The sequence below is a fragment of the Octopus sinensis genome, linkage group LG5, assembly GCF_006345805.1.
Source record: "Octopus sinensis linkage group LG5, ASM634580v1, whole genome shotgun sequence".
NCBI lineage: Eukaryota > Metazoa > Mollusca > Cephalopoda > Octopoda > Octopodidae > Octopus > Octopus sinensis.
In genome coordinates, this window is record NC_043001.1 from 43360099 (window position 1) to 43374439 (window position 14341).

The 14341-nt window shown below is 36.0% G+C and overlaps 2 protein-coding genes across 2 annotated transcripts; both read right to left on the bottom strand.

Moving 5' to 3' along the window:
- Positions 1-1998: 1998 nt before the first annotated feature.
- On the bottom strand, positions 1999-9932 carry LOC115211824 (40S ribosomal protein S25). Its single transcript, XM_029780533.2, has 4 exons — positions 9819-9932; positions 8319-8414; positions 6176-6359; positions 1999-2109 (listed from the first exon to the last, which is right to left on the bottom strand). The coding sequence occupies exons 1-4, from the start codon at positions 9819-9821 to the stop codon at positions 2036-2038; spliced, it is 357 nt and encodes a 118-aa protein (XP_029636393.1). The 5' UTR covers positions 9822-9932; the 3' UTR covers positions 1999-2035.
- Positions 9933-13093: 3161 nt separating this feature from the next.
- LOC115212127 lies at positions 13094-13898 on the bottom strand. Its single transcript, XM_036503121.1, has 2 exons — positions 13409-13898; positions 13094-13378 (listed from the first exon to the last, which is right to left on the bottom strand). The coding sequence occupies exons 1-2, from the start codon at positions 13815-13817 to the stop codon at positions 13194-13196; spliced, it is 594 nt and encodes a 197-aa protein (XP_036359014.1). The 5' UTR covers positions 13818-13898; the 3' UTR covers positions 13094-13193.
- Positions 13899-14341: the final 443 nt, after the last annotated feature.

Here is a 14341-nt window from a genome sequence, read left to right on the forward strand (position 1 = left end):
TGCAACTTGCTGTCCTCGCCAAGTGTCTCCACTCTTCTCATTTTATTATTTTGTAAACTTTTTTTTTTTTGGTGTAACCTTTTATTGTACTGCAAATGTTTACAAAAACATTCTGTCAGAACCACTGTAAAACAAGAATAAGTCAAAATACAAATGCTTGTATTGACCCCAATCCATTTTGTCTCTACTTCTCTCAGTGTAAATGTCAAAAGTTTACACAGTAGTTGGTGAATTATGAACCTCCCATTCAGTCATGCCCTAACTGGCATGTTTTGCTAGAAATGTACGCTGTTCAGAAATTATTGCTTCATCATGACAGATTTTTTCCTGGAAAATAGTTTGATTTTTCAGATGTCAAGTCCAACATTGGGTACACCTTGTATAGAGGGTTGTAGTAATAGTGCAGATTAATACCTGGTTTGGGGCATGATACTGGATATATTATGGTCAGTGTACCCGATATCCACCTTCCCATTTGCTATTCCTGATGTCATTAAAAATTTCAATCCACAAGACGATCTACCTCCCAAAGCTTAAACCTCTAATTTCTTGCTTTTACTACAAACATATGCATGCACATTGTTCACGGTATTCAGAAAGAAATGGCTTTTCCTTTCATGATCTTAAAGCTATGAGATTTCCATGACGATTTATTTGGTCATAGAGTGAATACTTTAGGCCAGTTTAATTATGCAATCCATTTTTTTGTGGGTCAGATGGAATTTGCAATAGATTGTTCTGTCTCCCAACCCTCACCTATTTTGAGGCCAAGGTAATATTTCATGACAGGCTTCTTTTAGCTTCTGCCTACCAGTCCTTTTCACAAGGAATTGATTGGCCTGAGTATAGAAGATACTTGCTCAGGATGCTACAATGAGACTGAACCCAAGTTTACTTCACTGGGGAGCAAGCTTCTTAACCATATAGCCACACTTGTACCTATGCCTATCTGAACAATTAGCCCCAATGACTGTTTTCAACCCATTATCATTCAGATTATTTCGTCAAATGTAATAATTATTTATTCATTGTTTTAACTTTTAGAATGACATTGTAGAGGTGAGAAGCCAGATCTGGCCAATTTAAATTCTAATGGGGAAATGGTTATCTACAGAACATGTTAGTTAACATGATTCCAAATATTTTTCAACAGTGTTAAATATCTCTATTGACCTTGGTATTTCTGGTTCATAGTCATGTATCCAAAAAGATGCATAGATAAGTACCTGTTTGCAACCACTTATAAAGCCAAACATTAGTGTCTGGTATGGAATAAGAATAGTGCTGAGGGCCAGAGCTGGCAAGCCACACCACACTCGTCTGATATGGCATGGTTTCTACAGCTGGATGCCCTTCCTAACACCAGTGTACTAGGCACTACATGGTACGAGTACTTTATACCATCAAAAGGATTGGTCTTAACACTTCTGCTGCAGATTATGGGTTTCTGTAAGTGTGGCAAGGCGCCAAAGTCCTTTGTCAACTCACCTGAAAGGTTCAGTATCCTGAGGTAGTTCTTCAGTACTTCATCTCGTGTCTTCCACCCACTTTGAGACATTGGCACTTCCTTATGGAGCTATTGGAACACATAGGAACTAATTCCTCTTCTGCCTTACTTCTCTCTCAGAACACTAGCACTGTCAAACATGTTCACTTACATTACACATCCAGCAGAGCATACCAGCCTCATTCCTCTCTAAAACAAGTGGCAGCTCTGTGAATTTCTTGCATCCTATTCTTATTCTAGTAATCACACTCTCCATGCACCTTCCCTCATTACTAATTTAGTCCCCTAGGTAACAGAAATCTTTCAATGATTAATTTTAATAAGAGCAAACCCTATGTAATGATAAAAGAGCAAGTTTAACATTCATCTTATTCTAACACACTGAAGACTTAATTTTACAAAGCAATCTAGTTACAGTCACTATTGTGGATTCCACGTCAGTTACAAGGAGAGTGGGAACAGGTTAAAGCCAATAATTAGAAAACAACAAATTTATATTAATGCCATTTATTGAACTTCATTCTAAGGTTATGCTACATCTTCCTTAGTGGCTCTGGTGTAGATGATCTGTGAATGGTGTTTGGATACCAGCTTGATGTCACCTAAAATTTTTTAAAAAAATAACAGTAAAGATATCTACAACAAAAGATAAAATTATGAAGATGCAAAATAATAGAAAACAAATTTATATATTTACAGGCAGCATGTTCAAGCATACTATATTTACTTGTGTATATAATATGCAGACCCACGTGTGAGCAACAAAATATCAGAAAAGTATCTCGTGTATAAAATGCACAGACTTCTCTAGTATATATGGAAACAAGTTATAATTGCTGTATAAAATACACCAAATAAATGCACACATCCTCCATAAAAATCTTTGACCGTTACCAATTAAACATTTCTTCTCTCCCACATCCTAGTCTCCGTCATTTCCAGACCATCTTATGTTGCCTTGAATATACATACCTATCATAGAGTATTGAATGTTCATACCAGCATCCCAATCACACATCGCTCTTATTTATGCCTCATTCAAAGAGACTAGCGAGCAAGCAATCAAGCAGAGACAGGGCTCTGAGAACCCCCTAGTCATATTGAAAACAGTTATTTCTCTAGCACTAGTGTCCCCTCCCCCACCAAAAAACCACACACTCTACACTTTAAAAAAACGTGAAGATTGTAAAGCCTAACTGAGGATGCTAAAGCTCTAATGCTGGCATGATCAAAATCCCCAGTACACTGGAAAGCCATTGCTATTAGGAAGGGCATCCAGTTGTAGAAACCAAACAAGATGAGATCCTCTTCTAGGTGAAAACAGGATGCTTTAAATACAGACTATCTGTCCAATCCATGCTAGAGTAGAAAGCAGATGAAAAGGAATATATGTACAACTACACCATATAGAGTGGCATTAAAAATACAAAATCTCTCAAATCACAACCCTTTTCTATGCAACCAATGCATGAAAATTACTCAACACAAAACTTGAGAGTGTGACCTGTATCACTCACCTAGCTGAATATAAAAGAAAAGATCTTAAACCAAGTTAACCAACTATCAAACCACCTGTACACATTTCATGATTTAAAAGCGACAAATTTTGAACTGAACAGAATTTGATACTCCAGAACAGCATTAATTAGTCATTCTTTATATGAGCATTATCTTCTTATAATTATATAAACTAAAACACTTTTGAGAAACAAGAATTTGCACACATACTACCATACAATAAATATCTAGCTAAGATACAGGCTATTTCTCTTAACTATCTTCACCATCCCTACCCTTCACAAAACACTAACTCTTTATGACATTGACTAATAAATGCTTACTTAACATGAACTTCAACTTTAAACTCACCAGTTTAGGAAGTTCTGCAAAAATAAGATATTGCTCACTTGGATTAACACACAAAGTAATTTTATATGAAAAAAAATAAAAGTTATTAGAATTTTCAAATGTATTTTCAAGCAAAACAAAATATAACTGTCTAGAAAAAAAATAAAGAACAAGGCTTATGGACCAAAAATAATAAGCCTGGTTATCTGTTCAGAACTTCTTAGAGGATAAGAACATCATAATTAACTTCAGGAGTCAGAACTTTATCATCTCTACAGAGAACCCAAATCAACTATTGAACAAAACATGCAAACTGAAGAATAACAAGATGCAGAATATAAAAATATTGTTAAAATAAATGCTAGAAAGTATTTTGTAGAATATATTTTAATTTGTTTGGTTTGGAGAAAGGTACCTGTGGCCTTTTGCACACATTGAGACTAGTGAAATAAATGTAGCTAATTTTCCTAACGATCACCCACCAACATACATGCAGCTAAAATAAAAAAGTACACCAGATCAGGCTCATATTAAAACAACCTATACATTTTCAATTACTTATAAACTTCAACTAAAACATTAATACTATGCCAAAAAAGAAGCTAATATTTTACACCCAGACCCAGACCAACAGATACCACTCATATTAGACTAGCTTAAAAGCCTGTGGCCCCAAACTAAAGAGAGCAATAATAATAAAGCATTTATTGGTACCCTATCAAAATGGTATTACTTTAAATTCAGAAAAAATGAAAAACTTGTAAGTTCAAAAATTTTGGGAGTTCTTTTAAAATTCAACTGTTAGCATATAAATTCTCATCTAGACCTGATCACAATGCTAGATGTTCAAGAACCAAATGAAGGGCAAATTTTCTATCTCAGGATCATCCTGATTCCAAAGACATATATGTCTATGTAGAGCAAATATAGACTGAGATACAGGCTATTGAGTAATGCAGTCACTTAACACTGGCGCTTCTGAATTAAGTAATCCATGCCATAAAAAAAACTTGCAAATGAAATTTCATAAAATATAGGATTTAGAGGAAACAGTGTCCATGTCCGAAGAAATTTTGTAAAAATAACCATTTCATTATTACTCAGATGTTTAAAATAAAAAGCTATTATGTAAAATAATAGAAAAGTTTTAATTGAAAATGGACAGTTTAGTATCAAAAGGAATGTTTTACTTTCCAGATAAAAAATAAAGAATTGCTATTCATTAAAAGAGCTAAGCTGGTTTAGTAACATTTACTAGCAAACCAATATTGTCTTGACCTTATCTTTTTTTAAAATTAGTTTGATTTTAGATACTTCATGTTGAACTTAAAACACCACTTCATTTTCACATGTTAGTGCAAGATATTTTACGAGTAGAGACCGACAGCCATCAGGGATGCTTGGTTCCACAACAGAACTGATATTCATAACCATGAACTTTTGATCTATCAAAAATCAGTTTACAAAAACTCACAATTTAATTAGACATCATGAATTGTATTTCAAAAAGTGATGTAACTTTTCAATGTTGTAAAACAAAGAATTGTCAAGACAAAACTTGGTGCCTCACCTAGTTATTTCCTCTTTAATTTTTATTTTCTTCTTTAATTACCAGATACTGAAAGATCACCTTTTATGCTTAATGACATGCTATATACATACATATATTATATGCATGCAAATTTAACTGAATGTTTATATATGTTGACCGTTGCTTTGAGCCTCTGAGAGCTAAGAATATAACTTCCTTCCTTGGTAACAAGAATAGCAACTGGTTGCAAAATCCCACCTCATATACACCCCCCTCCTCCAAACCATAGAAAAAGGGTACTACTTAAGAAGAGTGGTCCGGGTGTGTGTACTCGCACATCCGCGCTAGCTAGTCGATCCTTTGTGTTTTTGTGCTTTATTTACTGTTTTTAAAAAATTATGTTGTGTTTTATTTATTTTGCTAGGTAGTTGTTGTAGGATCGACTAGTCACGGATACCCGCACCGGGACCACTCTTCTTTAGTACCAGAAAAAGTTACACAAGCATAAGACTCAGCTACAAGCCACATGCAGTTTGAAAGGTATTAATATAAATGTCAGTTCTCTCCCCACAAATTTCGTTGCAATTGTAATCTATGCAGATTGAAAGAAAAAAACTTGGATCTTGTGAATTTTCCAAAGTCCTCACCCCACCCACTCCACTGCTTTATGTGCATTTTTGTTTTCATACTGCACTATTTCTTTTTATTTCATTTCCAGGCAATATTGTAAGCATTAACTATATATTTCAGTCTCAATCTGATATTTTATGCTTACGTCGAATCTACTGCACGTCAGTTCTCGCCCAAACATGAGCAAAAATCATTCAATTGATCGATCCCTCCAATCTATATTAGTAGTGCTTTTCAAACTCCAACCACCAGCAATTGAGCTTAACTTGCCTTCATGCATTCAACAAAGTTCTTTCAGAAGTGAAATAGCACATTGCTCTCTGGTCTCTCACAAAGAGGATTACTTGACAGTAGCCTTGTACCAAGTTGAAATTTCAAACAAAATCATTTCTTTCATTTATACAATTGCTAAATTTGAAAACTCTGATCATTCCAATCCGGAAGTCCAATGTTTGTTATAGTGTTTATTCAATACACACAGCTAGCTATTTAATGTAACCTATTCAGTATACAAATATAATTTTTAAATTACAAACCTGTTAAATTCTCATTTTAATATTGACAGTTATAAAGAAAATATTTTCTAGATACCATATAAACTCAACTCTAAAATAAAAAAAAAATTTAATGAATTGCTACAAAACAAAAAAAATTCCTACCTAGTCTTTCCAATTCACGGAGGGCAAGTTTTGCCAGAGAACCACGAATCTTCAATCTTTCACTAACCACTGAAGGTGTGACCAGTTTATAGCTTGGGACTTCTTTTAACAACTTATCATAAGTAGCATTGTCAAAAAATACTAAATTATTTAACTTGTCCCTGACTTTTCCTTTTGACCACTTCTGCAATGGAAAAAAAAAAACAGCAGTTAGTAAAATACTTTGATCAGTTAAGTAAAAGTTTTTCATGAGATATGTATAAAATGAGTGATAAAGTTCAGAACATACACATAGTGCACCTGTCTTGACGGACTTAATTGTATTTGTTTCTTTTCTAATCAGAAGTGCTTTTGACCAACAAGTATGAAGTATTTGGCAGGGAAATTTTGCTTGCTCATCATTAATAAACTTTCTTACTTGTGGGAGCTTATGAATAGTTTATGTAGTACTGAACTTAAGTTTTAAATATTTTCCCAAGTAATTAATATATTTTTCTAACACTACTGTATTCATTCACAAAATGTGTTATATTTCACATCAGTCATCATTAAGCTATTCTTTTCTGATGAGGTCTAATAAGACCAGAACATATCTAGGAGTTACCATACTTCTTGAGATCAAAGTCAATTCCCATCGGACTCCATGTTTTAATATTTTTCATCTCCCCATTATACTTCACTTTTTAAAAACCAAAATTAAAAGGATTACATTAATCACAAAGAATGTAATTTGAACTGTTTTATGACTGTCACTGCTTTAATGCAAAAATTGGTAGCCAGCCAATTCATGATAATTTCATTTAACACTTCAATATCAGACTGGAATTGATTTGCTAATAAAAACAAAATCCATAGCCTTCAGTGTTATTTATACACAATATGTATGGTATTTTGAGTTACTCAACAGTTACATTAAATGATCCATAAATTTATTATGTTCCATTATATAAATGCAAGATTGTTCCTGGACTCAGTGTTCCAGTCTTGGTCATCAAGTTTATCTTAAAAACACATCAATGCTTTTATAATATTAAAAAAAAAAATTTTGGAGCTTTTCCCTCATAACTTTCAGGAAATGGATATATATTGGATTTTTTTTTTATGGATTCCCACGTTTTCAGCTATGGAGAATCCGATTCTGAAAAAAAAATTGTAAAATTTCAATCTGTCAAAAGAAATTTTTTAAATTGCATGCAACCCCCCCCCCACGCCCAATTCTACGGCCTTGGCCTTCAAGCTGGCTATCCACATGCTAGAAATATGCAATCAATCTACTCATCTCAAGTGAAATTAAAGTGTTCATTCTTTTGCTTTGAAAGTTATAGCAAAGAAATACTGTGACAAAGTGAACTTAAAGAGAATCATTTGACCAGCACAAGACATTTGCGAAACAGAAATTGGTCTTGCCCATTTGAGATTTGGCTGCTATTTCTAGCATGTGGATAACCTGCTTGAAGGCAAAAAGCCGTAGAATTGGGAGAGGAGGTTGTTGGGGGTTTTTTCCAATATATATCCATTTTCCTGAATAATATGAGGGAAAAATCGGATCTTTTGAATTTTCCGGAAGTCCCCTCCTCCCACCCATATTCGTTTTTTACAATTAACACTCAGCAGGCTGTTCTTTTGTTTACGTTAACGCGTGAGGATCTTAGAAATATTTTTCAGAATCGTAATCTTCGCATTTTTCTACGTATTTGGGGGGGGGGGTAGAAGGGTTGAATATATTATATTGATAATGCGATTTTTGAAATTTTTTTTTTTTTCAGAATCGGATCCTCCATAGCCAAAAACGTGGGATTCCGTAAAAAAAGAAATCAATATATATACATATCCATTTTCCCAAAAGTTATAACGGGAAAATCGGATGTGGATTTTCCGAAAGTCCCTTCCCCCAACCCGCCAGGGTCATCAGCGTGCATTTTTTTCTCCATTTTCGTTTTCCACACACTTGTTAACCCCAGGTTGGCTAATTTTTTGTTTTGTTCCCGAGTGAAGGTCTTTATATTGACCCTGATGCATCCCCATTCCTACAGGTAATCAACAATCGAGAGTAACATACTATTAACGAAAAAATTTTAAATCAGGTTATATAAAAATTTCCACAATTTGAAACATATAGACAGCATTTAGAATCGATATTTACCTTCTTTTTGGCTTTACCACCGGATCCTCCTTCCTTCTTTTTCTTTTCCGGCTGTTTTCCTCCTTTTCCTCCCTTGCTATCTGTCTTTTTGGGCGGCTACAAGAAAATATTTGACGGTGAAGATGAAAAATATATATTTTTTTTAATGAAAATCTATTTTAATTTGGTTATTAACAAGGCGTTAATAGGACCACTCTTCTTAAATAGTACCGCGTTAAGATTATATGCGCTCTTATTTATATCGAAAATTGGCAATCTTTCGTCTCTAGTAGACCTTTCCGTCGATTTCCGTAAAAAAATTTTTTTTTTTTTTTTTACATATGGGCTTGCGGGAACTTTTGAAGCAATGAGAGCGAAAGAGACTAAGACAAAGCCATTAGAAACATGTAGGACGAGAAAATTAGTCATTTCGACAAATGGCTTAATTGTAAATATATTCCTCGTTATATCCAAGACTCCGATCAAACAATATACTTAGGTTAGCAAGCGTCGAGAGGACATGTCAATCTTAACTAAAGCGGAGTCGGCTATAATAGAATGAATAAAAACCCAAAATAACTCAAAATGAAACGAATGGCTAAAATTTTCAAAATATGTGACTGATAAATTACTTCAGAATACTGTTTACATTTAACAGCTTAATTTCCTGGCAGTCTTTTTAATTCCATCACGTCGATTAGCCATCTATTTTTGTACATTACTGTTGATGTTATTACAGAAATATTGGTTTCGAATTTTGGTACAAGGCCAGCAACTTCAGAAGAGAGGTATGTCGATTACATCGACGCCAATATTCGACTGGTACTAATTTTATCGAGCTAGGTAGAATTTTAAAGCCGAACGGAACAAATGCCGATAAGTATTTTGCCCGGCGTGTCAATTCTGCCAGCTTGCCGTCTTGAAGAGTATCCGAAAAAAGAACAAAATCAAACAGTACATCGTAACGGAAAAAGCAAATTTTAAGCGAATTGAATATGTAGTAGAAAGCAAATTAGAACAAGCTATAACTGTTTGAGCTGATTGTATTTGCAACAAAATGAGAGGAATGTGATATTTATGGTTAATTTTCGCTAAAATCGCATTCTTTCAATTGCCCAGATGAAAAGAAATGCGTGTATCCCTAAAAATACCACGTGTACTTTGATGGTAGACAGACCACATTTATGAATTATTTTGTGACATTCACAAACCGATTTCAGGGCTATTTTGTACCTTCATACACCATATACATATCAATTCCTAAAGATCCTACTTCCGGATAAATTAAATGAAACTTTACTTTAACAATTGTGTTAAATAAGCTGCCATGTTGAGAAATGCATTGAGGAGGTAGAAGAAATTATAACGTATAATTAAAAGACATTAACTTACTCTAAACACTAAAGAAATTACTATCAGAAGTAATGTAATCGATTAAATTGTGTTATATTGAGCGTTGGTAAGAATTTAAGCAACACTAATAAAATGAATTGCGAAAAAATAAGAAGGAGAAGAACGTACCATCCTATACGTCCACGAGGTTGTAGCAGAAAGAAAGACTTCAAGTGCGACTGCGCAGAGAAATTGCCCGGATATATATAAGGCCGCTTAAGATTAAGATCTATCTTTGATAGATAAGGGGGAAATTTCGAGGGCAAAAACCATCTTCAAATATTTATTGATCCTGAATGATATAACAAAAATGCTCACAAAAATATTCGTTCACAAGATTTCACTTCTGTTGCTATTTCGAAATAAGAGGCATAGCATGTCAGAAACTGTATGTGTGTATGTGCGCACGCGCGCAACCAACCATGCCATTGAGGAGAAAATATATTAAGGAAACATACTGATTAAATACGCATAAGGTCTTATATATGTAATATAAGTTGGGGTTGAGAAACTTCGATTAGCTGAGATTAGTCATGCAATTAATAGACAAGACCTTTCTAAAACTTTTTAAAATAAAATCAAGCAAGCAAATTTTGGGGAAAATAAATATAAAGAGTGGATCTGGTTTTTAGTATCGTTATATATGTATGTATACATTCACACACACACACACACATACACACACACACACACACACACACACACACACACACACACACACACACACACACACACCACACACACACACATATATATATATATATATATACTACAGAAAATTAAGTAAATTTCGAACGAGGGATAGCTGTACAAACAGCCTAAAAGGTTGGGTAAATACTTCTAGAAGACGGGGAAAAAAAGTTACAAACAGGCGGCTAGAGAGAATCGAACCCTGTACCTCTCAGATACCGTCTGCTAGCAACTTTTTTTCTGTTTTCTAGGGGAATTGACCCAATTTTCTTGGTTGTCTTCATAGCTACCCAGCGTTCGAAATTTAATTTATTTACTGTAAAATACCAACCTATTCGATGCATCCTAAGTTTGTTGACAAAATATGCTCATATACTTATGGGCAGCTGCTCTTCCATGGAAACAAAGTTTCCGGACCTCGCGCCGAACAATCATCGTGCTTAGAGTAGATCCTGTGTGATGGTGATGAGGGGTGATAGACCATTATGCCGTAGGACCCTCTTCAACATCCGACGGTCTTTGGGGGTTAACATGGTCAGCCTGAACGCTTTTGGGTTGTACACGACTCTTCACGTTTCCACTTCGTTCTTACATCGGAAACAGTGGACCTAGGGATATTGAGGAGGGTGGAAATCTCGTGCACTGGCTTAATAGACAAGTGGTGGCGGACGTAAAGAATGTGGACCGCACCCTCTTTCATTTTTTTTTTTTTACAGAATACGCCATTTTCGAGTACGGAGGTACTGTTACTGCAAAAAAAAAAAAAGCTGCGTTTTAAAATTTTAATTCCCCCTCCAATTCTTGGGTGGGGTGGGGGGAAATTAAACTTTTAAAATGATCCTGCACAATGGCAGTTAAATCGATTGCAGCAGGAGATGAAAGAGAACATACGGCAACGAGAGAGTGCGTCAGCAGGTACGTTCTCTGTTTCAGGTATATGCCGAATGTCACTCATGAACTGGGAAATGTAGTCCAGGTGACAAAAAGCACGAGGTGGGTGTCTGTCCAATTTAGATGACAGAGCAAATGTAAGCGGTTTGCGATCAGTATAAATCACAAAATCTCGGCCATCAAGTTGATATTGAGAATGACGAACCGACAGGTAGATCGCTAAGAGTTCACAATCAAATATACTGTAATGATGTTCAGCTGGCTTTAATTGACGAGAAAAAAATGCCAAAGGTCAAGTTTGATTATCGATGGTATGTTGTAAAACGGCCCCGACCGCAGAATCCAATGCATCAACTGTTAAAGAGAGACAAGCATCAGGAACTGGATGTGCAAGCAAAGGAAAAGAAGCTATTTCCTTCTTGATTTACACAAAAGAAGATAGTGCCTCAGCAGATAAAGTGATAGGAGAATTTTTTTGTTTTATTTGCTTTCAATAGTTGAATCAAAGGATGTAACATGTTTGCACATTTAGGTATGAATCCCCTGTAGAAGTTGACGTTTCCCAAGAAATGACACAGATGGCATAAAGAAGTGGAAAGTGAGATGCATTGATTTGTATCGACTTTGGAGGAGAGAGGTCAGATACCATTAGAGTCGATATAATGACCTAGGAATTTCAGAGAGGTTTATCCGAAAACACATTTAGCAGGGTTGATTCGCACATTGTCGGGGCAAAGATGCTGGAAAAGTTGAGATTAGTGATGGAGGTGATTTTCATGTGAGTCACTAGCTATGAGCAAATCATCCATGTAAGCAAGCGCACAGTCAAGTCCACAGACAACTTCATCAATAAACCTCTGGAATGTACTCATTGCATTCTGCAAACTGAAGCTCATAAACAGGAACTCAAAACTTCCAAAAGGAGTGGTAATGGCAGTTTTTGTGTATATTGTCAGGGTTCATCGGAATTGGATGATAAGCCCAGATGAGGTCAACCTTGGAAAAAACAGTACAACCATGCAAGTGTGAAGCAAAATCCTGGAGATTCCTTAATGGATAGTGATCTGGAACAGTGACCGCATTTAAACATGTATAATCACTCACTGGATGAAAATCTGAATCCCCTTTCCAAGCCAAATGAAGAGGAGATGCTCAAGAGCTGGTGGAGGGGCGAATAAGGCTGAGTTGAAGCATATACTCAAACTCAGATCAAGCCTTTTTGAGCCAATCAGGGGCGAGTCACTGTGGACATGAAAAAACGGGTGGTCCAGAAGTAGTGATATAATGGTGAATCGAGTGCGTAATTTTGTCTGATTTGAAAGTCGGATCTACCAGCTCTGGGAAAGAAGCCAAAAGAGAGTGGAATTGATCTCCAGCAGTGGCGACAAAAAATGACTGGCTGAAAACAGCATTAGTAGTAACCCGAGCAGGGGTAAGCAAAGATGTAGAATCGTCCATGAGTCTGTCGCCTGACATCTTACTAATAAGTGAAAGTGGCTTTAGAAGTCTGCACCCAGAATAGAGTGTGGTAGATCTGCTATAATGAAACCCACCTAAAATCCCTTCAAAGGTTGAGATCTAGGTTTAATGAGACCTGACTGTAAGTTTTTATTGGGGATAGATTCACCGTATGCAGGTTAATGACAGATTGCTTTGCTTGTCTGAAGTAACATGCAAAGGCCAACTCTAACAGCTGGATCCAGTGTCAACCATGAATGATTCGTTAGACTCATGATCCTTAACAAAGAATGCATGATGAGATGAAAAAATGGCGGGAAGAAACTGACATGCCCAAATCTTCTGCAACTAGTTTTCCGACAGCTTGAATGAACAGGGTTGGATGCATCAATGGGCTTTGTCCTTAAATCTAGCATGGTACCAGCAGAGATTGGAAACCATTGAAACAGAACTAGATGACTGTGACTAAGAGCTGGTGTGTTCTTGCCACAGTGTGTCCATGCAACATGTTAATGCATCGACTCTCTCCAAAATGTTGTCATATGATGAGGCAGGAGACTTTGTAGTAGTAGGTGAAGCTACTAAAGGGTCTGAACAGGTATGGTGAAGTGCAGGCTGTACAGTAAGCTCTATGATCTTGTCCACCATGGTGGCTATCTGATTGAGCAAATTGGAGTCGACTGTTGTGGCCAGTATTGATTGGACATTCAGCGGTAGACAAGAGGAAAACAATTTCCTTAGCAGAAGATTGTCCTCAAGTGGAATATTGCTGAGTTCTCGCAACCAATGAAGAAACTCAGATGGTGTCCTATCTCTCAGATGTTCATCTTGCATCAGTGTCTGGAATTTACTCTCTGCGGATTGTGTGTTCCAACGGAGAACCTCAGATTTCATGGACACGTAAGTTGCATCTGGATGTGGGTCAGTGATGAGATCTTTCACTGAGCGTGCGAGAGGTGAAGGCATTCCACAGTACAAAAGGTTCAGTTGCTGTTGGTGAGGTACAGCATGGGCGGAAAAATATGCATCCAATTGAGCAAACCAAAGTGTGACATCACCAGAGTATGGAGGCAAGTTGGGAAGACTCATCTTTTACAGAGGAAAGAAAGGGAAAAGGAAAAAAGCATGGGAATGTACAAAACTCTCACAGAGAAAAGGACCAAAGAACCGACAAAAATGTTGTTGGAATAATAAATGTGTGTGCAGTAAAAAATTTTCTTAACAAAATAAAAAATTTTTTTTGTACTATGTGCAGAAAGGAAAAAAATATTTTCTTTTTTGTTTTAGTTGCCAAACCTGTGTTACAGTCCGCTGAAAAAAATATTTGATCCATTCTTTTCTTTTTTCAAGATGATGTCAGAAATTGTCAGGCGAATTGATATGTTTTCTGTTTCTGACAACATATAAGGCATTGGAACATGGCAGTAGACAGGAATGATGGCTATAGGCTTCAACAGGTAAAATGGCTAAAATGAAATGGCGGGAAACAATCTCATCATTGCAAGTCTACCGGCTCATTCCTAGCAGTTTTCATCATTTCTCAACATGGCATCGTTTGTTTACTTTGTCTATGGAGCGTGGTACCTCAGGGGAAACGAGTAGGAGATGAATTT